The sequence below is a fragment of the Telmatherina bonti genome (genome assembly GCF_933228915.1).
Source record: "Telmatherina bonti genome assembly, chromosome: 10".
Lineage (NCBI taxonomy): Eukaryota > Metazoa > Chordata > Actinopteri > Atheriniformes > Telmatherinidae > Telmatherina > Telmatherina bonti.
Window position 1 is genome coordinate 30065115 of NC_136628.1, and position 26145 is coordinate 30091259.

At 39.1% G+C, this 26145-nt stretch overlaps 3 protein-coding genes across 12 annotated transcripts in view; 2 read left to right on the forward strand and 1 right to left on the reverse strand.

Annotated features, from left to right (window-relative positions):
- Positions 1-14035, forward strand: part of cltca (clathrin, heavy chain a (Hc)) — a 30535-nt gene extending 16500 nt beyond the window's left edge. Inside the window, exons 7-31 of one of the 2 annotated variants that reach the window (XM_079247569.1) lie at positions 105-302; positions 488-688; positions 1065-1217; positions 1412-1534; positions 2272-2409; positions 2509-2673; positions 3906-4086; positions 4814-4977; positions 6029-6154; positions 6232-6374; positions 6504-6738; positions 6849-6971; positions 7052-7197; positions 7296-7479; positions 7574-7766; positions 8074-8231; positions 8319-8591; positions 8716-9033; positions 9243-9374; positions 9470-9580; positions 9673-9843; positions 9992-10213; positions 10503-10523; positions 12040-12115; positions 12777-14035. In XM_079247569.1, coding sequence (XP_079103695.1) covers positions 105-302; positions 488-688; positions 1065-1217; positions 1412-1534; positions 2272-2409; positions 2509-2673; positions 3906-4086; positions 4814-4977; positions 6029-6154; positions 6232-6374; positions 6504-6738; positions 6849-6971; positions 7052-7197; positions 7296-7479; positions 7574-7766; positions 8074-8231; positions 8319-8591; positions 8716-9033; positions 9243-9374; positions 9470-9580; positions 9673-9843; positions 9992-10213; positions 10503-10523; positions 12040-12115; positions 12777-12910 — 4089 coding nt within the window. In that variant the 3' untranslated portion in view covers positions 12911-14035. The remainder of the gene's footprint in view (positions 1-104; positions 303-487; positions 689-1064; positions 1218-1411; positions 1535-2271; positions 2410-2508; positions 2674-3905; positions 4087-4813; positions 4978-6028; positions 6155-6231; positions 6375-6503; positions 6739-6848; positions 6972-7051; positions 7198-7295; positions 7480-7573; positions 7767-8073; positions 8232-8318; positions 8592-8715; positions 9034-9242; positions 9375-9469; positions 9581-9672; positions 9844-9991; positions 10214-10502; positions 10524-12039; positions 12116-12776) is intronic. The other variant, XM_079247570.1, reaches the window with a different exon arrangement.
- A 937-nt stretch (positions 14036-14972) lies between these two features.
- ptrh2 (peptidyl-tRNA hydrolase 2) lies at positions 14973-20983 on the reverse strand. Of its 4 annotated transcripts, none has more exons than XM_079247144.1 (2): positions 20859-20983; positions 14973-15961 (listed from the first exon to the last, which is right to left on the reverse strand). In XM_079247144.1, the coding sequence occupies exons 1-2, from the start codon at positions 20883-20885 to the stop codon at positions 15440-15442; spliced, it is 549 nt and encodes a 182-aa protein (XP_079103270.1). In that variant the 5' UTR covers positions 20886-20983; the 3' UTR covers positions 14973-15439. The 4 variants fall into 4 exon arrangements, 3 of the variants coding, with proteins under 3 accessions (XP_079103270.1, XP_079103271.1, XP_079103272.1); XM_079247145.1 differs by lacking the exon at positions 20859-20983 and adding an exon at positions 16543-16580; XM_079247146.1 differs by lacking the exon at positions 20859-20983 and adding an exon at positions 16531-16560.
- A 184-nt stretch (positions 20984-21167) lies between these two features.
- LOC306761447 (vacuole membrane protein 1-like) overlaps positions 21168-26145 on the forward strand; it is a 58146-nt gene continuing 53168 nt past the window's right edge. Inside the window, exons 1-5 of one of the 6 annotated variants that reach the window (XM_079247606.1) lie at positions 21168-21274; positions 21464-21579; positions 22913-23015; positions 23325-23463; positions 23995-24090. In XM_079247606.1, the coding sequence (XP_079103732.1) occupies positions 22928-23015; positions 23325-23463; positions 23995-24090 (323 nt within the window). In that variant the 5' untranslated portion in view covers positions 21168-21274; positions 21464-21579; positions 22913-22927. Of the gene's footprint in view, positions 21275-21363; positions 21439-21463; positions 21580-22912; positions 23016-23324; positions 23464-23994; positions 24091-26145 lie in introns of all 6 variants that reach the window. The other 5 variants (XM_079247608.1, XM_079247607.1, XM_079247609.1 and 2 more) reach the window with 5 other exon arrangements.

Sequence of the window (26145 nt, forward strand, 5' to 3'; positions counted from 1 at the left end):
GTTCATTTCAATACAGATTTTTAAAACCGAGGACCTTCAAACGAACGGTGTTGAATTTTTTTGTAAATGAATGAGTGTATGATGCATGATCTGTATTGATACAGGTGCTGTCTGTCTGTGTGGAAGAGGAAAACATCATTCCATACATCACCAACGTCCTGCAGAATCCAGATCTTGCGCTCCGCTTGGCTGTTCGTAACAACCTCGCTGGGGCCGAAGAGCTCTTCGCTCGCAAGTTCAACAACCTATTTGCTGCAGGCAACTACTCCGAAGCTGCAAAAGTTGCTGCTAATGCACCAAAGGTATTTATATTCCCAGCATAGTCAATCAACACCCCCAGCGCAGGCTGATACGTCATTTCAGCTCGGCTATACTGCTCAAAAAGTTAATATAATTGATTGCTTTCACTTATACAGTAACTACCAGTAGTGCCTTTTATCTACTCTTTACATCTGTTCTCACGTGCAGTTGAATTTTCTCCTCTAAGGGTATCCTGCGAACCCCAGACACCATTCGTCGCTTCCAGGGTGTTCCCACCCAGTCAGGCCAGACCTCTCCCTTGCTGCAGTACTTTGGCATCCTTTTAGACCAAGGTCAACTCAACAAGTTCGAGTCTCTGGAGCTTTGCAGGCCTGTTCTCCAGCAGGGACGAAAGCAGCTTCTGGAGAAATGGCTGAAGGAGGACAAGGTATTGTAGATGTTTATCTTTGCCTCCACTCATACAAAGAGGCACTTCCTGAACGGGCTGATTGTTTATATAGGATGGCTATTATTGTGGATTACATGGGAACATCTGATATTCCAGGAATTCCTGCACTTCCTTTAGGAACTATGGGTGTATCTGGGATACCACAACAGTGCAGAGTGGGATAGATGGATTAAAAATAAACAGATTTAGGAATAAAAATAAACAATAATTAACATTGTTATTATTATTACTGTGATTATTATTGTAACTGTTGTGTAAGCAGGATTATATATTTGCAGTATATAAAAGAAAAAGAAAAAAAAAGACTTGTATTTAATTTCCTGAAAGTACTGATTGTACTGGTCTTGCATTTTAGTTGGAGTGTTCAGAGGAACTGGGTGACTTGGTGAAAGCTGTGGATCCCACCTTGGCTCTTAGTGTCTACCTGAGGGCCAACGTTCCCAACAAGGTCATTCAGTGCTTCGCAGAAACTGGCCAGTTCCCCAAGATTGTCCTCTATGCCAAGAAGGTATGTGATATTTACAAGGTAATTTTTTACAAAACTAACCTTAAAAAAATAAATAAATAAAAAAATAAAAAATGTTGTGATTTTTCTCTGCACCAACATCTCAGTGCTTCGTTGTGGGCTTTTCTTTTGTCATCAGCAAGAAAAGTGTCTTAAAAAGGAAGTTGCAGTTTAATATTGTTTTGTGTCTGCTTCAGGTTGGCTACACTCCAGATTGGATCTTTCTGCTGCGAAATGTGATGCGGATAAACCCAGAGCAAGGTCTGCAGTTTGCACAGATGCTTGTCCAGGATGAGGAGCCACTGGCTGACATCACACAGGTCAGAAAAACTGGAGGAATCTCCTGAAATTCATACTGGTGTCACATACCTTTATCAATCAAGTTGTTAATATACATTAATATACTCAGTAGGACTTGCTGTTTTTTGTTACAATTTAATAATTTACTTTATTTTTTCTTTAAAGTTAAACTCAGACTAATCTTTCCCTGATTATGATGGGCACAGTCACCTTGTGAGTTCATAGTCTGTAATTGAGTAGCCAACCTTAAAATTTTGCCAGAAGGATGCAAAATGTCAGTCACAAAACAAGCTAACAGCTGTGAACTACATCTCTCCTGTAATTTCAAGGAAATTCACCTCTTCCTTTACTTCCGATCACTGCAGAATCTCAGCAATGTAAATGTCAACTGCTGACAGAGCTTTCTTTGTTGCCTAAAGTGCTGTACTGGCAGATAAGAAGTTTAAGGATAGAGTGCAACAGAGGAGTCAAATTGTACTGCAGCAAGAAATAGGTTGTACTCAGCCAGTTTTGCGCTTAAAGTTAGCAGCTGAAGTGAGAAAACAAGAACCTTTCCAAGAGGATTTACTGTTATCAATAACAAGTACTGCATTAAACTAGGGCTGCACGATTATGACCAAAATAAAATTATCAATTATTTTGATCAATATTGTAATCATGATTATTAATCACAATCATTCATTGCGTCTGCCTCTAAAGAAGTACAATCTCCAAAGGGTAAGGGAGGTTTTATCTATGTTTCTTTGTGTCTGTCCAGATTGTGGATGTTTTTATGGAGTACAACCTGATCCAGCAGTGCACTTCTTTCCTCCTTGATGCTTTGAAAAACAACAGACCCTCTGAGGGACCACTGCAGACTCGCCTGCTGGAAATGAACCTCATGCATGCTCCACAGGTTGATCAACATTATTTGCTGCATTTGTTAAATTAGGATGTTTTTTACTCTCCCTAACTTTATATATATATTTTTTTACATTTCTTGTTCTGGATGAAGGTTGCTGATGCTATCCTGGGCAACCAAATGTTCACAAATTATGATCGCGCCCACATCGCCCAGCTGTGTGAGAAGACTGGACTTCTGCAAAGGGCCCTGGAACACTACACAGACCTGTATGACATCAAGCGGGCTGTGGTTCATACACACCTGCTAAATCCAGAGGTAGCCTTAAGTCATTTATTGATTTACATGAATTTAAAAGCACTATACCTGCTTTTATTAAAATCTTAAGAACAATCCTTTTTATGCAGTGTAAAATGTAGTAAAAGTGGGCATTTTATATATTTAAAAGTACTCATTGATTGCACAAATGGATGAGTCCAGACCTTTTTAGTTGGTCAAAGCTACTAATGCTCAATACCTTTTTAAATTTTCTGTAATGGCTTTCTCTGCTAGTTGCTAAATGAGAGGTGTTGCAAAGCAACAATGCTGTCTCTCCTAGCACGTGTACCACAGATCTTGTAAACAGAACAGCATGGGCACTGAGAGGAAAGCTAGGGACACCTCCGCTGGCTGTTACTGAAAACACAGCAAAACAGCCTAAATCAAAGATCAAAGCTGAGGAGGAGAAGATAGACTTGAAGCGCAAGAGTGACCAAAGAAGGATTAAAAGCTTTCGTACACCTCTGTACACAGACCACGTCCTCACCATTTAGTGCAACAAATACAGTAAACCTACTGGAAGATGCGAGTTTCTTCTGGAGAATCGTGCATGAGTATGAAATGTGCAGATTATCACGTGCATATTGAGTAGGACAGCATAAGAGAGAGTGAGTGTTTCTCACTGGCAAAACAGTTATGCGTGGGGCTTACAGTCAAACTAAACTATTCTCCTTGCTTATGGTTCAAAACTGTGCAGTCAGGTACAGCTGGTAATGGGTATAGTTATGTATCCACCTGTCATACCTAAGAGGTGGAGACTGATTAAGAACTAACCTTGGCGTAATTACTTAATTAGTGCAGGTCATGTAAAGCTTCAATGTTGTTATGCAAACCCTATTTCAAGATGATCTCATTCTTGCAATTATCAGAGTTGTAATACCTCATTACTTTCTGTATATTTCAAAAGTTTGTTGTGATATTGTATATAGTCTGCACTGTGAATTTCTATGTTCTAACAATGAAATCTTTGTCTACAAGACTTGTACTCATGGTATTTGCATGTATCAGAAGTCATACCATTATGGTGTGACCTTATCCATCAGCCTTTTATCACCATTCATTAATTAGGTGAAAGAAAATGTCAGCATAATCAAAGTGAACTGCAGTAGAGCAGACCAGGGCCAGTTTTTGCTTTAGGGTGCAGAACTGCAAATGTAAACCCTTTCATTTAAGTATTTTTGTCAGTACAACATTGCTGATCATGGAGTCTACCTGTTCTCTCCCACCTCCAGTGGCTGGTGAACTACTTTGGCTCACTTTCTGTAGAAGATTCTCTGGAGTGCCTCAGAGCCATGCTCTCAGCTAACATCCGCCAGAACCTGCAGATCTGTGTCCAGGTGGCCTCAAAGTACCACGAGCAGCTCACTACACAGGCTCTCACTGAGCTCTTTGAGTCCTTCAAGAGCTTTGAAGGTGAGGAACCAGACTTCATGCTTGCATCCAGTGTGCTTTGACACAAAAAAGATTAAAGGTTCAAGGTTTTTATTTTGCCATTTGTGCATAAACTGACAGTCCAAGCACATTGGAAATCTTGTGCAGAGCTCTCATGGTCGTTGGTTACAGTTAAGTTTAAAGTAAGTTAAAACTAGGACTAAAGGTAAATGTAAAATATATCAAATGCATAAATAACTGTACAGAAGGAAGACGCTATACAGGGCAAATTGCACAATAGAAATAGATAAGAGTAAAAGACAATATGTTGGGAAGGAAACAAAATAAAAATATGTAAAGTTTTATACATAACACCCAGTTTACAGGATATGGAGAAGTACATAAAAATCCATCATTTCAGCCTGAATTTTTTTTCAGCCTAAGGTCATTCAACATTATGTTAAGCCACAGATTCAGTCCCGATTCTGACCTTGTACTTAAATAGATATAAACCAACTTTCAATGAAACATTTAGGCCAGACTAGAGGCAGTACAATCGATAGGCAAGTACTGATTGGAGGCAAGCTAATGCAGCTCCCTCTATTGTTCATGGAACCATAGAGCAAAAAAGTTAACTCAGAAAGAGGAAGAGCAGAGAACATTTTTAATGTCCCCTTGATCTTTTCAGGATGTGCCGTCATCATCCTGGGATTGCTTGTAAACACAAAGATTGTAAGAACACTTGAATAACTTTCTTTGTGTCCCTCAGGTTTGTTCTACTTCCTGGGCTCTATTGTAAACTTCAGTCAGGATCCTGAAGTTCACTTCAAATACATTCAGGCAGCCTGCAAAACGGGCCAAATCAAAGAGGTGGAGAGGATCTGCAGAGAGAGCAACTGCTATGATCCTGAGCGCGTCAAGAACTTCCTCAAGGTAACGCTGCAGGAATGAGAGAAGTATTTAAACATGCACTTTACAGTTCTTTTCACTTTTTGCCTCTCAACTCCTGCTCTGTTAAATCATTGCTTTATATGGGCTTTTTGCATCTAGTTTGTCATAATTGTGTCTTGTTGGTCTAAAGGCAAAATGTCCTTTTGATGGAATTTTGTAATCCCAATCGTCCCGACTTCTTCACATTTTTGCATTTGCAGTAAAATAATTTCTTTTACTGTCTGAGCCCTACAGGTTGTATGTATTGGTTATAAATATTCTAGTAACAATCCTTATGGTGGTCACACATCTTTTGTGCTTTTCCTCTTTTATCTTTGGGATGGCAGGACATGTATCAGGTAAATCTATTCCCCTCACAATACAGGACTCAACCCATTCTCTGAAACATGGGTCTAAAACATGGATTTGTATGGCGCGTGTGTATATGTTTATACACCAATCCATACACTACTGGGATGTAACTAGAGCCCCCTGAATTTTGTGTAGTCTTAGAAATCCATTAGATGTTTTGTGCACAGTTGCTGATAGGATCCTCTACTTCTTATATAAAGTGTCTGTGTGTATGTGTAGTGTGTAGTCCTTTATTAGGAGTTTGTAGTCTGTGCAGCATGTTCCAGAGTAATAGTGTATTTTGTTAATCCTTTGGGTGACAGCGGTTCATCAGCATACCACGACATTATGCAATCAAGGACTTCTGGTCGTCCCTGCTCAGTGATAACAGGCCAATATATCTGTTAGGAGCTATTAAAATACTTTTTTTTTTAGCTTTTTATACCAGTTACAAGCTACATGCCAATCCATTAGCAAGTCTGTTGCATGCTAGTGACAAAACATTATATTTTCTTATAATGTTGGATTTGGACCTTCTGATTCAGCAAAGAAAGGTTAATGTTATTGAGGAAATATATTGATGAATATCTCATAATAGTAATATGGCCAACCTAAGGATGAACTAATTTATGTGAGGTGTCTTAATGTTATCTTACTATCACCCCCAAACCACCCCCTCCCCTCCCAATTATGTGAAATACAGGAAGCAAAACTCACTGACCAGCTGCCGCTCATCATCGTCTGTGACCGTTTTGACTTTGTCCATGACCTGGTCCTCTACCTGTACCGAAATAACCTCCAGAAGTACATTGAGATTTATGTTCAAAAGGTAAGGTACATATATATATTATTATTGGAAGGTAAATTTGTGTTTCAGATGTGAGATTTCTGTAAATGTTTTTTTAGGTCAACCCCAGCCGTCTGCCTGTTGTAGTTGGTGGGCTGTTGGATGTGGACTGCTCCGAGGATGTCATCAAAAGCCTGATTTTAGTTGTCAGGGGGCAGTTCTCCACTGATGAGCTGGTCGCTGAGGTGGAAAAGAGGAACAGGTGCTGTGTTTTTCTCCCAAAGCTTTTTCTTAAGAGTGCAAAAAAAAACCAACTCTTCCCTGGCATTAAACTATGTTTTTAACTTCCTTAGCCTAAAAGAGTTCTGACATCCTCCTTTTTTTCCCCCAGGTTGAAGCTGCTACTGCCTTGGCTGGAGTCTCGTATTCATGAAGGCTGTGAGGAACCTGCAACCCATAATGCCTTAGCAAAGATCTACATCGACAGCAATAACAACCCTGAGCGCTTCCTGCGGGAAAACCCATTCTATGACAGCCGTGTTGTGGGAAAGTACTGTGAGAAGAGAGACCCTCATCTGGCCTGCGTGGCGTATGAGCGAGGACAGTGTGACCAGGAGCTGATCAACGTATGGATACTTTTTTTTTTCTCAGCGCTCTCGTTGTTTTAATCTGCTAATTCTCATTGTTGGGCTCAAAAATTCCTTCTGTATTTTTAATTTTCTTCTTGTCACGGTAGGTTTGCAATGAGAACTCCCTCTTCAAGAGCTTGTCTCGCTACCTTGTCCGACGCAAAGACCCTGAGCTGTGGGCCAGTGTGCTGCTGGAGAGCAACCCCTACAGACGACCGCTCATTGACCAGGTATAGTGCATAGAGGTGAAGATACATCATAATCAGTACCTTGCCAATTGCATCTAAGCATCTGTTTTTTTCTCCATCAGGTGGTGCAGACAGCATTGTCAGAAACGCAGGACCCAGAGGAGGTATCGGTCACCGTCAAGGCTTTCATGACTGCAGACTTACCCAATGAGCTCATTGAATTGCTGGAGAAGATTGTTTTGGATAACTCTGTCTTCAGTGAACACAGGTCTGATGCAGGATATTCAGGAGTTATTAAAATATCGTGTAGAAAACTGGTGTGTGACTTTGCTGAAAGTTTATTTTTCTTTAATTTTTGCCTTTTAGAAATTTGCAAAATCTGCTGATCCTGACAGCAATCAAAGCTGACCGTACACGTGTGATGGAGTACATCAGCAGACTAGACAACTATGATGCTCCTGATATCGCAAACATCGCCATCAGCAATGAGCTCTTCGAGGAAGCTTTTGCCATCTTTAAAAAGTTTGATGTCAACACCTCAGCTGTACAGGTTTGTGGCCATTCTTAACGCAGAAACAAGTCTTATTGACTGATAAAAGGTCATACTCAACTTTTTATTTTCCTTCTTTCCTCCTCTCCCTTAGGTACTGATCGAGCACATTGGCAACCTAGACCGGGCCTATGAATTTGCAGAGCGCTGCAATGAGCCAGCTGTGTGGAGCCAGCTGGCCAAGGCTCAGCTACAAAAGGAGCTGGTGAAAGAAGCCATTGACTCTTACATCAAAGCTGATGACCCCTCTGCATACATGGAGGTGGTGCAGGCTGCTGACAAGAGTGGTAAGAAGGCTTATTGAGTTTATTTTAGTTGCTGTCTTGATTTTATTAATTTTGTCTTGAGTCTTTTTGTCTAATAACATTACATATTGGTGGATTATCAGGCTGGGAAAAACCATTTTCAAACGTTTTAAACCCATTGCTCAGCAGGCAAATTCTGGTGCTACTGCCCATTAAAGGAACAAATTGCTCTAGTTGTAGACAGTTTTTGTTGTAACCACAGAGAGAGTGCACTATCAGAATGAATCGCTGTTCAGGCCGTGTTTCTCAGTTATAGAAATTAGGTAATATTTTTTTGAATATGCTTCAGGAAACTGGGAGGACTTGGTCAAATTTCTTCAGATGGCCCGTAAGAAGGCCCGTGAGTCCTATGTGGAGACGGAGCTCATCTTTGCCCTGGCCAAAACAAATCGCCTGGCTGAACTTGAAGAGTTCATCAATGGACCCAACAATGCTCACATCCAACAGGTCAGTCTACCTCTGACACAACCCGAATTCCTCTGATAAGTCACATCAAAGCTAGAAGATTTTCTTTATTTATTTTTTAATTTTCAGGTTGGCGACCGCTGCTACGACGAAAAAATGTACGAAGCCGCTAAACTGCTATACAACAATGTCTCCAACTTTGGTCGTCTGGCTTCAACTCTGGTGCACCTCGGTGAGTACCAGGCTGCTGTAGATGGCGCCCGCAAAGCTAACAGCACCCGCACCTGGAAAGAGGTGTGCTTCGCCTGTGTGGATGGACAGGAGTTCAGGCTCGCCCAGATGTGCGGTCTCCACATTGTGGTGCATGCTGACGAGCTCGAGGAACTGATCAACTACTACCAAGTAAGAGAAATTCATCAAATTATTAAAAAATATAGAAGAAAAAATGGAAAATTGAGACTTCGTGCTCCTTTTTTGGTTTAGTTTTATCACATTTTAAGACATGTCATCTTCATTGTTCTCTCAGGACCGTGGCTATTTTGAGGAGTTGATCACCATGTTGGAGGCTGCCCTAGGCCTGGAGCGTGCTCACATGGGCATGTTCACAGAGCTAGCCATTCTTTACTCCAAGTTCAAGCCTCAGAAGATGAGGGAGCACCTGGAGCTCTTCTGGTCTAGAGTTAACATCCCAAAGGTCCTGAGAGCAGCAGAGCAGGCTCATCTGTGGGCTGAGTTGGTATTCCTCTACGACAAGTATGAGGAGTTCGACAATGCCATTATTACCATGATGAATCATCCAACAGATGCCTGGAAGGAGAGCCAGTTCAAAGACATCATCACCAAAGTACTCTTCAGTTTGATATCAGATTTATTGTCTTATTTGAAGTTTAATATCTTTAGAGAGTAATTGATTGAATCTTTCTGAGCTATAAAACGCTGTGCTATAATAACTTTGCAGCATTATGATTGTGCCTCGAGCTTTAGTATCCTGAATTAGTGGGAATTCTCCTCAAAAATAATAAGTTTTACTCTTTCCCTCTGCTCTCTGTTTAGGTGGCAAATGTGGAGCTGTACTACAAAGCCATCCAATTCTATCTGGAGTTCAAGCCTTTGTTACTGAATGATTTGCTCATAGTGCTCTCGCCTAGACTGGACCACTCGCGTGCCGTCAACTTCTTCACCAAGGTACTCATTGATTTTTTTCACACTGTGGTAGAAATATTTGTCCATATATACATGTTCTCTGTGGTTTGATGTAAGATGGATGTGTCTTTTAACAGGTTAAACAACTGCCACTGGTCAAACCTTACCTACGGTCAGTACAGAACCACAACAACAAATCAGTCAACGAAGCACTTAACAACCTCTTCATCACCGAGGAGGACTATCAGGTCAGGATCAGACATTAAACCGTGATGCTGTTACATTTCAGGTAAAGAATATCCCTGTTTGTTTATCTGATATTTGCACATTTGCTTGTTAGGCACTGAGGACATCCATAGATGCCTACGACAACTTTGATAACATCTCATTGGCCCAGCGTTTGGAGAAACATGAACTCATTGAGTTCAGAAGAATTGCTGCCTACCTCTTCAAGGGCAACAACCGCTGGAAACAGAGTGTGGAGCTATGCAAGAAGGATAAACTCTATAAGGTGCATCTTCTTAACCAGAGTTCAGTGGGAGGGGTGTGAAGGAAGGAACAGGAAGGATGCTTGATGCTGCATAAGAGAAGTTGCAGTTGTTTGCAGGTGATGGTCTGTATTGTCTGTTCCTGACCTTCTTTATTCTATCACCCAACAGGATGCCATGCAATATGCATCAGAGTCCAAAGACATTGAGCTTGCAGAGGAGCTGCTCTCCTGGTTCCTGCAGGAAAACAAGAAGGAGTGTTTTGCCGCCTGCCTATTCTCCTGCTATGACCTGCTGCGGCCTGATGTAGTGCTGGAGACCGCATGGAGGCACAACATCATGGATTTTTCAATGCCATACTTCATTCAGGTCATGAGGGAGTACCTCAGCAAGGTGGGTCAGCTCTTTTCTGCCTGGGTTTGTGTTCCTACCGGAGAGGCTTATTCAATGACCATCACAAATGCCAGACCCTTCCACATATTTTGACAGCATTTAAGTCTGTAATGTGTCCCAAATCTGAATATACTAGTTTCTTTTTAATGAATGACAAAACCTGACGTGATATGCACACCCAGAAATTTGTATAACGACTTATCCTGGATTGCGTTCCTTGTCCTGCTAGTTTCTTTTCACGAAGGAATACTTCATGTTTGTTTTTTGTGCTGCACCTTTTCTCTTCCAGGTTGATGCAGTTAAGGAGCAGGTGAAAGTTTAAAAGCACATTTTTTGGTCTGGTTTTAAGCTTGAGAGACTGCAGCCTTGAGTGTGCATGAGTTTACTTCAACATGGATTGCACTCACTTAGACAGAGGCACTGATACATCTGTAAATACTATATGTTCCAGGCATACAGGCCGTCATAAAACACGTGTATAACTGCAGCCATTGTTAGAAAAAGAGAATAAATATTGTGTTTTCACTACGCTGTAGCATTGTTTTGACAAATGCACCTTAAACTATAGCTTTAATCTTTTTTTTCCTCATTTGCACTTTCAGTGCATGAATTTAGATTCTTAATTTTGCTAATTTTCTTTTTAAGTGGTAAATATTTCAGTTCTCGATTATATTAAGCTAACATAAAAAGTGCATTTCCTCAAGCTGTATATGTTCTGCAAAAAGTTAACATCTTTGACCTGGTTACTGTAGGATGCATGTGTAAACATGCTGATCATCTTGATAGTAGCAGTTGTCTGGCTTCCTGTAAGTCTTTGCATGGTAGGAAGCACCTCTTTCAATCACTGTACTGCATTCTCAGTCCTGGAGCTTATTTAGTAGTAGCAGTGCTACGCACACAGCATGAAACTGTTTTTGTTTACATGAAAATGTTTTCTTTGAAAGCTTTGTGTTTCTGAAAGGTCATGGACAAGCAATGTGCCCTGCTGATTAAAGCCTTGTTCTGTGTTTATTTTACCAACAACCTGCATCCAGATGCTGCTGCTTTCTCAGTCAGGACTTGACATGTACATGCTGCATACTGCTGCATCTGACTTGCTGCCCTAAGAAGTTCTTGGTTTTATTCACACAACTTTGGGAAGAAATAGTTTAACTTATTGTTCTTCAGGCACCACACTCAAAAGAAGTGATCATCTGTCATTTATTTGTCATTTATTGGCAAATAATTTTCAATTAAGCTTGATTTTTTTATAGTGCCACTTCACAACAATGTTGTCTCAGGACACATTACAGACACATCAATTCAAGCCAATTCATACATTTCCTAGCTAATAGAAAATGAATGACAGAATAACAATAAGCTTTTATTCTGTACAACTATACAAGTTTCTGGATGTTCAAATTTCTAGTGTCAAGAAAATCCTTTGTGTAAGTTGATCATTGACACCACTGTGCAAACAATCAAAAGCATAAAACTTTAAGTTAACTAAAGGTGCATGTGGACTCCAAGCAGCACCAGGTGTTGAATGTACTCATAGTGGACTAAATAAAGTATCTTGGACAACTTGTTTCAGTTTCTTCGACAAGAACACCTCAATTACTTAAACCAGTAAACTCAGACTGTCTGCTTGACATTGGAAATGTGGCTCTCTGTTGGTCAGGCCATCTGAAGCAGAACATGTTGCTGCTGAAAATGGTTTGTAATATGATGGATAACAACCTGTAAACCAGTTTCTGAAACATGTACACTGTGTGTTTATTGTTTACTGCATGCAATTTGCTCAATAGTTATAACTTTGTAATTGTGTTTATTTCTTGCCAATGCAGGTTGATAAACTTGAAACCTCAGAGTCACTAAGAAAAGAAGAGGAGCAGGCAACAGAGACGCAACCCATCGTCTATGGTAACAGGCATTCAGTGGTGTCAGTGTTCAGTTCCATGTGATTTGTAACAAGAGTAGTTTTCTGCCCAAACTGCCCTTCAGGTCATCCACAGTTTTCTCCGGCCATTTAGCATCACATAGCTTTGAATATTGGACAGAAACACTTGTTTGTTCAGAATACACTTTGCTAATAAAATATCATAATTCTCCTTGTATAATTAAAATATGGCTGGACTTATGTGGTCTGGACTTCCTTGTTCCAGCACCTTTACTGGGAGTAAATGGTTTTCTGGCGAGTGCTTTTGATTCCTTTGGTTCTGCATGCAAAAGCTTAAAACTGAAACTAAAAAGCAACCAGATACACTTGGAGTGTACAGACATCTGCCAAGCCATTGTAATTTTCTTTTGCCAAGGATTGTTGGTATTATTTTTTTTTTTTAAGTTAGAAGCTCTCATGGCAAAATGATCTCCTTCTCTCAGCATAGTAAAGAATACTTCTAAATAAAGTCTGAATGCAGGCAGTGATCTAGATCATCTGAGCTTGCCCAAAAATTTTAGCAAAATAATCCATCCCAAATTCTTTTTAGTTACATTGGAAACAGACAAAGCAACTTTATGGATGTATTCTGTTTTATTCTAAATCGATTTAAAGAGTTAAAGTTTTTTTGTCTGTGAATTTCAGGAACACCCCAGCTGATGTTGACGGCAGGCCCCAGCGTACCTGTGCCGCCTCAGCAAGCTTACGGCTACGGCTACCAGGCACCTGCAGGATACGGCCAACCAGCAGCTCCAACAGGCTTCGGCTACAGCATGTAAAGACCCCTCCTTCTTCTCTCCACATCCAGGCTGGAGCCACCATCCATCCATTTCCCACAGTCCTTCACCAGACCATTATTGTCTCTCTGCCTTCTACATGGAGCAGAAGATAATACTGACAAACTTTTTTTTTTTTTTTTTTTTTTGTCTACCTTTTTCCTTTTTTTTTTTTCTTCAAACTGTCATGAAGGACTTTTGTCGTTTATAAAGATTAAAAGATCATGAAGATTAATTTCTTCACATTCCATATTGACTAGTTTAATTTTTCTTATGTTTATTTTATTTGAATGGGAAAATGGCTTATGTACATTGGGTGGGAGGGGCTTTTGGGAAGATCCAGTCCTCTTCCCAGATTTAAAAAAAAAAAAAAAAAAGTCTGTTTTGAAGCATCTGATTTGCACTCTGTTGTGGGAAGAAATTAAAACTTCTTCCTCTCATATGTGTAAGCAGCTTCTTCTGACTGTACAATGCATTTAATTATTGTATATTCAGACACACAAAAACTGCTTCTGTGTTCTTCTATATTGCAGCACCTGACTGCCGCTTTCATCACCACAATCCTGAAACACTACATTTTATTAGTGATAATCCCACCGTCACTCATTAGGGCTGTTTGTTGAAGAGAATTTTACAATTTACAGGAAAGTTTGGTTCTTTCCAGCAAAGCCTATGCAGAGGTTTTCAGACTAATTTCTTTTCAGAGAACATTTCTGTGTACTTTAAATACTGCTCTAAAGTGGGACCTCAGGAGGGACTACAGACCTGTAAGTGTGTGACTAACAGCACCCCCTTCTTGCATCATTTTGGTCTCTTCTTACCAAGTGTGCAGGAGATTAAATCTTTTCTTTTGTTTTCCACATTTCTCTGTCCTTTTGTGGGTTGCATTTAACTTTCATTTGGCCTCATCCAAATATGAAATGATATCACAGCACATGTGGAGGTTTGAAGTTTTTATCAAAGGCTTGCATCTATACAGGAAATCAATCATTAACTCCTCATATTGTCTAAATTACTTTAGATTTAAATTGTGCACTTACAATACTTGATTGTGCATAATCAGGATTATAATGAATGAAACAGCGGCTTTGTTTTCCACTTTAAAAAAAAAAATAAAGGCTTCTTGTTTGTCAACAACGGTGTGAATTCTTATTTAAATAGTTTTAAAGAATTTTGGCATTGAATTTGTTGATGTGCTTCGAGACTGGTTGTTTTAAAAATTAGCTTTGAGCAGGAACTTAAACCATAAATTTGTAAAGGACTTCAAGTAGGGTAGAGCTGTTAAACTTGCCCATGTGGTGAAGTAAGTTTGAAGATTTAGATATGTTGAAATTATGGAACATGAACTTTTTTTTTTTTTTATTCACTTGTTTGTAAGGCAAGATATTGAACTGTACAGCCTGTTGCAAAACCCATTTGTAATTCAAAGGCAGTTTCCATAAATGTAGGTTTAGCGCCCTCTGCTGGTTTTGGTTGGCAGGTCTAGGAAGTAAAGTTGCCACTCCAGGAAGGTTAGATGCTGCTCATACACACGCATTCATGTGATACAGCAGAAAAGTTAGACCAGTTGTAACACAGAGGAAAAATACCCACACATTCACTGATGTCCTGAAGAAGCACCGTGAAGCTTTAAACATTTTACCATGAATAACAGTTCATAGACTTTATTACAAGTAATCTGTAAGAACAAATTTTTCACATTTTTGGGCTTTAGATCTTATGCTATCCTCAGTGTTGTAAATTATACTGGATCTGATGTTTTAACAGTTAAATTTGTATCAAGGAATAAAATTAGTGTTTGGGCCCCACAATATCCTTTTTCTTAAAGTTACGTCTCCTAAAAATAAGCCATGAAAGTTCTACACTTAAATGTTAAATGAAAACTCATTTTATTTTAAAACTGAGAAACAAAAAGATGTGGACAAGTTAGTTATTATTGCCTTTGCACATAAGTCTTACTCTGATATTCCTTGTATAAGCATTGAACACTGGTGTTGTACTAAGAATCATCTCGAATACTATCACCTTCATTGCATTAAATAACGGTTTAAATGACAACTTTAAAGTCAAAATATTTTTAATTTGTGTTAATTAGAAAACATTTGGAGACAGGCATCTTCAATATGCTCTAGACATAAGAGTGACAACTCATTGACATGAAGCCCATCAAATGTCAACATCAGCTATGTTTGCAGATAAATGCCTCAATTAATTTTCGGTTTTTATTCATTTTTATTAATAAGGCCCCAATTCACATTGTTTCCTCTCAGTATGTATAAATGAAATGAGCAAACATGTTTTGTTATTTTTTATTCGCAAGACATCGAGAGTAGATTTATGATTGAAAAACCCAGTATCATTAGGTCTCTGTGGTAAATCAGATACATTGTCTTCAGAGGCAGATAACTGAAACTGATTGTGGCACATTCATGGACCATAGTTTAAAAAAAAAAAATTCCTGACAAACAGCAGTGAACTGCAAAGTTTTCAGAGTGTATAAGAAGCGTTGTCCTACAGCTTCAAGCAAAAACTTTAATAAAGCTTTAGGTCTCCAGTGACACTGTCAATCAGATCGGCCGGGCCTGGACCAATACCCAGAACAGTGCGTGACCCTGGTGCAATTTGTGTCCTCCCTGCATCTTGAATAAGGCTGACAGTGAGGCCCACTTCTTTGGCATGACCCAGCAGATCAATTAGGGTGTCCTCATCGGGGGCCTTCACCACCACCTTGGGCTGGCCGCAGTACTCCCACTGTTTAAGAAGCTCAGGGTTCCTGCGTTGAACCTGTTTGTAAGCTGATACAGCAGCGTGGGAACACTGGGCAGCGACTTTCCCTTTGCCCATCTTCAGATCATTTCGGACCACCAGAATCATCTTAAACTCGCCTCCTTCACCCATCACAGTTGCTTCCCCACTGTTACCCATCGCTGTCATCAGGCTTTTGGATGCAGAGCCAAACCGGCCCTGAAGGTGCCACCCGAGGAAGAGTCCACAACCCAGTCCTGCTACGACACCCAAGCCCAGCTGCATATTTAACAACTCCATATTTTGAACCTGGAAAACAAAAACCACACGTTTTTAAGTTTATATCCATTCATAATTAACCAAAAGCAGCAGATTAGTTGAATTCAGATTACTTCTTTATTAGAAAATGGCAACGTCAAAAAGCAGGTGACAAATCTTCTTCAAAATGTCATCCCGCTCAATAACTTTACTACATAATCTTCAGAAAACAAATAAAATCCTCAAAAGGATAAAGATAAGCTCTAAACTACTTTTACATGTTTTGGTTTTTTATTTGTATTTCTTGTAAACATGTAAAGATTGATTATTTTACCTGCAAAGTGTAAAAAGGATCGGCTGCTGAGGAACTAATTCCATGTTTCCCATTAACCTTCGTACTGATTTAAGATGTGCAATATGCTTCAGTTTATTAATAATAATAAACTTTATGAGCTAAAAATTTAGCTAACCAACTTAAAATGTGAAACTAGTTTCGGGTACAAGTAACTACATTAACAGTTTACGTAAAACGATCTACGACCAACCAAAAGAAAATTCAAACATTCCACTACCAGCACACAGTACAGTAAAACAGATTTAAAAGGATAAAAAAGAATTACTTCATTTCTAACCTGCTGCTCTTTCTGACACTGGCGGCATGAATTGTGCTTCGAGTATGGTCGCGTCTTGATGACGTCAGACCACCTCTAATTCTAATCATCTTCTGCACATATATATATATATATATATATATATATATATATATATATATATATATATATATATATATATATTAGTCATAGACTGCATATCATACGGTCTATGGTATGAGTTCGAAGTTAATAATCTAGTTTATTGTGAAGTACAGATTATATTTTTGCATTGTTTTAAAAGCATGAAACAAGCTTCAGCGCTGGTTCTGGAAAAATCTATTTTTTTCTAACCCAGATCTTTTTTTTCACTCGGACAATAAGCATAATTATTTAGATCAAACAACTAAGTATTTTCTTTTTTACAGCTGTAGTCATCTTCTCTCCTCTGGAGTTGTATTTGCATAGATGGGAAGAATGGGTCTAATATTGGGACACAAAATAACAACATCAATATAAAAAAAATAAAAATAAAAAATAATAACAAAATAATAATAATAATAATAATAATAGAAATGTTTATCACCATGTGATTTGTTTGCAATTTGTGTGGTTATTGGAAATTACTTGAGGCCGCATTATTTTGTTTTATGTCATGTGATTTCTGTAATTGCTGCATTACGAGAGAATTCTACTGTAAGCAGTTATGATTAATTGTTTTTGTAAGTTTTAAACTCAAAGCAGATTGAAAGGAAAACATGGACAAAAAACAAGAAAAAAAACAAACAGTTTTTGTGTTGTGTTTATGTATCTGGATCATGGGTGGGCAACTCCGGACCTCGAGTGACACAGTCCTGCAAATATTAGGAGTTTCCCTGCGCAACACACCTGATTCAATTCAATGGCTAATTAACAGACTTGTGCAGAGTTTAATGACAAGCTCTTTACAAGTCTGCTAATTAGGTCTGATGTGTGCCAGGTGTGTTGCAGCAGGAAAACTCCTAACATTTGCAGGACTGTGGTCCTCAAGGACCAGAGTTGCCTACCCTACTCAAAAACTAAAGGGAAAAGCCTGGCTTTTTCTTTTTTTTTTTCTGAATCTGAAAATGTATAATGAGTGAGCCGATTCGGTTTACTAAATAAAATGACGGAAATACAGCTATCCATTATCTTTGAGAAACATCAGCTTCAGATGCTGAGGTATTTTTTTGTACCTCAGAAGTGACAGGCAGAAGTTTTGCTGTTGCTCGAAGAAAGTGGGTAAAATTCTGATTCTTAGGACAGCCACTGAACGCACCATATTCAAAGCGCTGTTAACTGCAGCCGTTACAAAAAAAATGTCCGGTGAAATGTTGATGCAGGGTGCATTTGAAATTATTCTTGAAAATAAGATATATTTTAGTATTGGTCACACATATGATTTTTTTTTTTTTTTTTTAAATGAGAGACCTCCAAAAAACTGAGGAAAGGCCCAAAGTGAACTTCAGAGTTTAGAGACTGGATGAAATTAGCTAACATGAGTATCTATGGTATTTACTCTGTGTTTTATCAAATAAGACCCATTGTCCATAGTCAACTACGGAAAAGGAAAACGTAAGTGTTTGAAAATAGTTTTTCAGAAGTATTTCTTACTGACAATGTCACAAAAATCAGGCAGGTGTAGTGTACGATCTCAGGCTAATTGCTGTGCTTGCTGCAAGGCCGGATTAAAAAGGCACAGGCCCCTGGGCCCAGACTGTTCTAGGGGCCCCCTTCCCCACCGCAACATTGTGAAAATTGTGAATGATACACTGTGAAATGAAATTTCTAACATCTCTCAGCCAATAGTACTAAATGGTAATACACTGGACACTGTGGTGTAACTATCTGGCTTTTATATACATTTTGTTTTATGTCCAAACTGCTGGTGTTTTCCTAACTTGGGCCCAAGTAGACGTGGGCCCCTGGGCCTGTGCCCATATGGCCCATTGGATAATCCAGCCTTGGCTTGCTACCTGTTAATCACTGTTGACCACTGTTGACAGTGAGCAGCGTTCATAACGGTGAGCAGCTTTTGCTACATATACGTCTACTTTCTGTCTTTCTTTTGTCCGCTGTTAACATTAGGCACTTCATTTGTTAAGTCTTTGAATTTGTGCCCAACAGATGGCTGCAAATTGCCAAAGTATCTCGTAATCCATCACCTCCTTCTCTACCTCTACATAGAAATTATGTTTGGTTTCTTCCTGTCACCTGACAGTGTTTTGGATGCCATTTGTCTTGGAGATTAACTGGTCTTCCAGCCAATTGCCCACCGTGTATAGGATAAAAAGTTTAATAACCATTTCTTCTTGGCCTCAAGGAGAAAAGTTATACCTTACCTGCGCAAAACTGGTATTTGTGCAAAGTGGTGGTCTGAAAACTAGACATTAGAATTGGGCCCATCTGTGTAAAAAGAGCATTTAACTTTGAATAAACACTGCCCTCTACTGAAATAGGTAGGGATCATCTGACACACTGGACCGGACAAAAATTCTGATGGCCAAAAACTAGGCCAAGACGTGAAAGTGTGATACTTAATTAAAAATGATATACTTCACTCCAAACATAAAGTAAAAGAGACAATGTTGCATTGACTTTTACTATTAACAGCTTTTTATTAGATATTAGGTCATATAATTTTCTTGTTTACTTCTTTGAAAACATATTTTTTGGCATCAATGTGCTGTGGGTGATTGTATTTTACAGGAAAAATGCAGCGAATGGGAATCCAAATAAACAAGCTATTTTTGTGTACAGCACTTTGTGACTGACTTTGAAAAGTGCTTGATAAATAAACTTAACCTGTATAATGATGTCCAAATGCACTTAATCAGTAATTAAGAATGAATTTTGTTTACAATGAACCAATTTGTGAGATTCACTGTATGGATTGTGTGAAATTGAAATGACGTACGGCACTTATATAAACTGAGGGATATTAGGCTTTTTTTTTTAAGGTGACAGGATGTTATATAGCCTTTACAGGTTAACTTAATTTATTTCTATAAACCTTTGAATGCAAATGTACAGCTGTTATTTGTTTCAGTACATACATCACAACATCCTGCCCTAAGAAGGTGATTAACTATATGGAAAAAAAAAAAGGAAAGGAAAGAAAAAATATTTGTTTCAACCATGAATCAACTACAAAATGTTCTGGTTTTGATGACAGCTAGTATTTAAAGAGTCCTCTTCATCATACCGTCATCACACATGACAAGTTATTGAAAAATGGATCATTTTTTGTTGTGACTTACCCACCACTGTTGTTGGCTTTTGTTTAAATAACTTGTTTGTGATGAAGGAATTATGATTAAATGTCTCTACTTAAATGATCCGATTCTTTATATCGTATTAGTATAGCGTGAACTTTTTACGTTTTTGTACATTTCACCTGAAAGTTGATTGTCCCTATGGGTCCATCATAGGATGAGTGCAGTGTAGCATTAGTGTGTGAAAAAATGAAAACTGCAGATAAATGCCTCCTATAACACTATGTGCTAATGTGAATCTGTAAGCTGAGACAACTATGTCATGTCAGCTGGCTGAGAGTTATTCTTGTTCATGAACATGCAAAGTGTTACATATGATCGTGTGACTAAGTTAATACTCTCAGCTTCGCAATCAGACCATGATGGCATTTCTAACGATATTGAATATGCTCATATTGTTAATAAGCCTTATTAATAAGCATAATTTAGTGCAATTTACTGAACAGACGTTATTTCTTCTAAAAGACATAACGTCTCAACAAAGTAAGAATTAATCTAAGAGAAATACCACAGCTGTCATTCCTACATATTTTTTTTAAAATGTCATTTCATCCATGACAGTATGGTATTAGATCATCTACCCTTTATGTTAGATATTTTTATCTTTCCATTTACATTTTATGCTACTCCGAATATTAATTTCTGCATTCAGATCTTGTTCTTTTCTTACATAAACTTAGCAACCTCTCAGTAATTTCAACTTGCAGCAATATTGCAGGTCAGCATGCAGTGAGATGTAACTAATCCACCTTCAGCGATACAATTTCTAGGCAACCAGCAGAGGCTGTGCTCGTCACAGATATTAGCCATGTTTCCAAACAATTCACACTAATTCCTTCTGCTGACTGTTATGTTTGTTGTACATCCATGTGATGCAGGAGGTCTTGACCCTTTAATTGCTGCTCCCTCTGCTTCTGTTTTAACCAAGATCCCAAGAAACTGCAATGCAGAAAATATGAGTTGCGATCATGCTTAATCTGACACAGCTGCAACCTGATGGAGAACGTTAAGTCCTCTGAAATGCTCAAATGAGTCGCTACACACAAGATCTTCTGCTGATCTGACCTGAAAAGAGTAATGTCCTGTGGTCATTTCGGGAAACGGCTGCCCAGATGCCACTCACAGTCTGTGTGAAACCTGTAGAGGACTGAGCAGTGTTTGAAGTGTGCTCCAGGAAAGTGATCCATTTATTTATAGACATTTTAATTAGACTGGCACTCCTGGGGTTTTGCCGGGCAAATGATGAACTCTTTCCCTCTTTCTGTGTCTCTTTTTTATGTCTGCCACCCCCCTTCCTCCTCCCCTAGCCGCCCTGTATCAGTTCTCTATCCCTCACTGGCCCCCTTTACCACCACACCCTTTACTCAAGTTATGATGCAGTTCATGGGTAGTACACTGTTGCCCTATATTGCCACTGGGGCTCCACTACAACTTTTTATTTGAGCTCAGAGCTCCTTTGTGGATGAAACATCAGCTGAATGGTGAGTTTGCTCTCTACATGATGCATTGCCAAAACAAAACAGTATGTCTTTGTTTTACACTTTGAATTTAAACTTTTTCTTAATTGCAGTGTGATTATCTCCGTTTGAAATGTGGAAAATGATTGCTGCTTAAACTTCTCATCCTGGATTTCATGAATGTTGAGGTTTGCATTGTCCCTTGTGCTGGAGTTACTCAACAGGTTTGGGTTGTTTTGGAAAGGGGGATTGCGCAATCGTTCACTGGAGCTGCACTGTGCTACTGTGTCTCTCACCAGCAGAAGTGCTGTTATGAAACTGTTTACTAGGTACCGTTTGTGAAAATTGCACTAGAATGTAATAAGAAATTATTTGTTCTTTAGCATCAATAACATATTTGTGTGCATGTTGTTGAGGTGCATATTTTGCACAAATGAATTGCCCTGTTTGGCACCTGTTTCTACAACTGAGTTTGCTAACAGAATGTTTTGTATTAACCTGCTTTGCTGAACCTTTTTTCCCATGCCGTTATTCTTCTTAGTGATGACAAAATACAGGCATATTAAGTACGAGTGTGGATGTGGTGTGTGTGTGTGTGTGTGTGTGTGTGTGTGTGTGTCCTTGGGGCTTTAAATCTGGTTAGAAAGCTTTTGTTTGCAGCTCCCAGAGGAAGTCAAGAGTTGCTCTTCACTTTCCCTGCAGTCTAGTTGTCTGAGAACGTGTTTATTTACTCTGCATAATACTTGTTTAAAACTGACTGAAAAGTACTTTAAGTGTTGACATTGTAGCATGAATGTGTGTGTGTGTGTGTCCTTCGGGTGAACAATCAACACCTTGACTTGCTGGACCTACAGAGTTGTGTCAAATCTGAGCTCCCCACTAAAAACTCTCCTTGGAGTTTTAAAGAGGCATCATCCTGTTATATCAGTGCTGTGTAGTGTCTGCACCCCAGAAACCAAGTGAGTTTGAGTGCATGGAAACAGTCAGAGCCTCAAACCTAGAGCACGGGATGGAGGAATTAAGTTTAAGAGTGTGTTTGTGTCTGCATGAGAAACTGAGAGTTCCAGCAGATGTTGGACTGCATACCTCTGTGTCAAAATCCTCGTCTCACTGCTCACCGTCAGATTCTTGAGAGACAGGGTTTCATTAGACACTTGCATGCATGTGGGGACTTTCTTTGAGTAAATGTAAGAAAGAAATAACATATCAAATGTGGTTTTACTCTTTCAAACCTGTTAGTTAGCAAAGGAATGAAGCTTTGTCACAGAAAATACAGTTGAATTTTGGTGCAAATTTTGGGAACTTTCTTTAAAATTGCAACCCATTGGTGGGTTGTTTTCAGACAGTTCCTCCAGTTCCTCAGTGTGAATTTCCTGATGTGTAGGGAAACTCTACTTCTGAAACAAATTGAACATTTTAATGTTCTCATAGTTTCAACATAATACGTTACTTAAAATCCTCATAGTCATGCACAAGCTTGATCAGGTTACCAGTAAAATGTGGGATAAAGCATCAGGAAAACACAAGCTGGTGTGCTGTTGTGTGTACACAAGTCTGAGAGTGTTTGGTGTTGCTGTGTGTGTTGCATGTGAGTTCATATTTGTTTTGGACTGGCATCCGTGTGAGTGATGTGGTGCTGAAAACCCCTCTCTGTTTTCTCAGCAGGACTCTCTACAGATGAATAAAATGGCAGAGTGTGAGGCAGAGAGTGAGCTACCTCAGAGACGTCTTGGTGTCAAGGAGCAGAAAAATGGAGAGCTGACAGGTGACTATAATATACAGCTGAGCAGAGGATCAAACACATGTTTAACCCGTTAAGGCTTGTTGCAATATATGAGCGTGTCTTCTTAAAACTAGAAGTCTCAAAGTAACAAACCTGCAATACAAAAGATATGATTTACAAACAAGAAAATAACAGCTTTAGGATTCTTTTTAAAGGACGTCTCAAGTGTTAATAGGTTAAACATCAACCCGTTTGTTTTATAGTGCTATGTCTTCAAGAAGATTAAATGCTTCCTTTTAAATATGTTTATTTATCCCATTATTATTTTTATTTGTCCATATGTGTGGCAAGACTCTGAGTCGCCGGAGGATGACAGGAAACAGAGGGAGAGGGAAGAGCGTGAAAGCCTGGTCTTATGGAAGAAACCTCTGCTCACACTCCAATACTTTTTCTTTGAACTGCTCATTACCCTTAGAGGGTGGATTAGTAGGTAAGAATAAGGTTGGGATGCAGCCCCTACCCTGTTTCTGCAAAATGGCATTCATTTACCCACAAACAGGTGCTTCCTCCTTTTTTTTTCCATTTCATCAACAGCATCATAAATGAGGTTCTAAGGCATCAGTGATGCATAGGCGTACCAAAAGAAGTAGTAGCTAAAGAACAAACAATGGCAAAAATAAAAATAACCATCATTCTTCACATGCTTCCTCACATGAAAAAGTGGAAAACGACATAGGAGCTGACGTTGATATCTTAGTATTATCAAACCAAACGCATTTTTAGTTAAAGACATTGATACAGTACAAGAGATCTCACAGGATTTTCTTATCCTTTTTTTTTATTATCAATTCCTATCCTCATGGTATTCATGGATCATTAAATGTTTTTCCACTCCACAAACAAATGTTATCTCACGCACAAAGCAACATCAGCCCGGTGTGCGTCAGAGATTGACTTGATAGCACACTCCACATGCTGCACAACATGTCTTCAACTCGCTTAATAATCTTTGTTGACACAGAGAGCCCAGAAGAAGGTCAGAGTGTACTCTCAAGGGGGCCTTTGCGGCTAAGCGTGTCAGGACAACGTGTTCACTCTCAAACTACAAGAGGATGTGGTGAGCCGCAAGCACTATGCATAGTGTTCTGACTGTGAAAAGCTGCAACTCACAAAAAACATTCAAAACACGTGGTGTTTTAACTGTTACAGGCATACATAGGAGCACATCACAATATGCAAGTGAAAAGAGATGATTTGGAACGTTTTTAGGAGTGAGTTAGTGCGTATGTTGCCCTACAAGGAGTCTTCTGGGACACATGCTGTGCAGTGGGTCTGTATGTTGCCCTTAAACAAGCTGCAAAGCAATCAATGCACTTTGAGGAATTTGTCATTTATAACAAGTCCTTATTTAAATTTATGAAACTGCACTTTGAAATGACGCATGTAAAGGGTGTGAAATTATTGCTGCCACTGTAGCGAAAAAATAAAGATGCAAATTCTTGAGTGAAGTACAGGCAGTTTAATGAACCGCAAGTATTACTTTATGGGATATAAGTAGTATATATCATTCTGTTAACTCTACTTTGTTATGACTTATAGCTTGCTAGCAAATGCAAACTGCTCCATGAATTTATGTTGTTGCAGTTTTAGCACCTCATTAATTTTTTCATGAGAGAGGAAAGCCACACATTTACATAAGTTCTCATTCAGCACCTGTACATCTAATGCAATTCACAGCAGCTTAATTGAAATGACAGATTATGTTTTTGTTATTGTCAAAAGAGTATAATTCTACGTATTCTTTGTAGTTGAGGCCGTAGGTGTTCTGTAGGGCCGCTTGTGTTAAATGGGATCTGTCCAGGAGCCACAACTTGGGGTCCAGAAAACAAAACAGTTAGAACTTGTGTTTTATTAGGTCTATTTCTACATATTCCACTCCAATCCACTTTATTTCTATAACCCATTTTATAAATATAAACAGTTTCCAAAGTGCTGCACAAATAGAACTAAACAGTGAAAAAGAAAAAGAATGTTGCAATTCTAAAATATGGACTATACTAAAATAGCAATAGATACAAAGTAATAAGCTTAAAATCAATCAGAGTAAATAGATAAAAAAGCAATAAATAATTTCATAAAATGAAATAAAAAGACACAGAGGACCTCACAACTCACATCGTGTTAAAAGCCAGAGAACAAAAGTGAGTCTTAAGACCAAACCAAACACTCCAGGGTGGGAGCTGTTTTGACATGGGAGGGCAGGGCATTCCACAGTTTAGGTCCTGCTACAGAAAAGGCCCTGTCTCCCCGAGTTTTAAGCCTCGTCTTCAGGACCATAAGCTGGAGCTGGCCCTCTGACCTCAGAACGCGTGGCGGAGTGTAGATTTGGATGAGGGCAGAAATGCAAATGGGGGCCACTCCATTCAACACCTTAAAAAATCTTGAAATCAATTCTAAAGCTAACAGGAATCCAGTGCAAAGATGCAAGAATAGGGAAGGTGTGCTCATGTTTTTTGGTCCCTGTTAAGAGGCGCGCGTCAGCATTTTGGACTAACTGCAGTCGATAAAATGCGCTGTGATTAATTCTGGAATAAAGTTTGTAGCAGTAGTCCAGACGCAAGGAAATAAAAGCATGCTCAAAATTAGAGAAAGATTAAAAAAAAGATTTCATTTTAGTTAAGTCTAAAACCGCATTAACTTGTATATCAAGTTTAAGATCAGAGTCCATAATCACGCCCAGGATGGTGGCTATGAGTTTGCCGTTATGACTGAGAGGGCCCAGGTGTGACAAAGAGCTGGCAGTGGGCCCAAACAATATCAGTACCGCTGTAGCAATTACACGAACACTGAATGAATTACCTTCCCTTATGTTGTCTTTGGAGCAATAAATGAGCAATATGATGGTGACAAGTCATGTAAATCTGTCACTTTTCACTCACTCACTTACGCATGATGGACCTACTGCACCGCTTCAGCTATGCATTAGCACACAACAGATCCCTCACACATGGTTATGTTGATTAATCTGTTTACTTTAACAAGTGATGGCAAATCGAAGAGAAACTTTGGGAGTCTAATAAGAAGACATTGAAAATTTGATTTCAGTGGGTTAATTATGCAGGATTTTGGCGCTCCCTCTCTCATAAGTATCCCAAACACACTGCTGAAGCCA

What these genes read in the sequence shown, in the direction of transcription:
- ptrh2 (XM_079247144.1), bottom strand. Translation starts at nt 20,885, where the DNA reads ATGACCACAGGACATTACTCTTTTCAG. An exon ending in CAGGACATTACTCTTTTCAG is followed by an intron (nt 15,962 to 20,858) that starts GTCAGATCAGCA and finishes TTTGTTTTCCAG; the next exon opens with GTTCAAAATATGGAGTTGTT.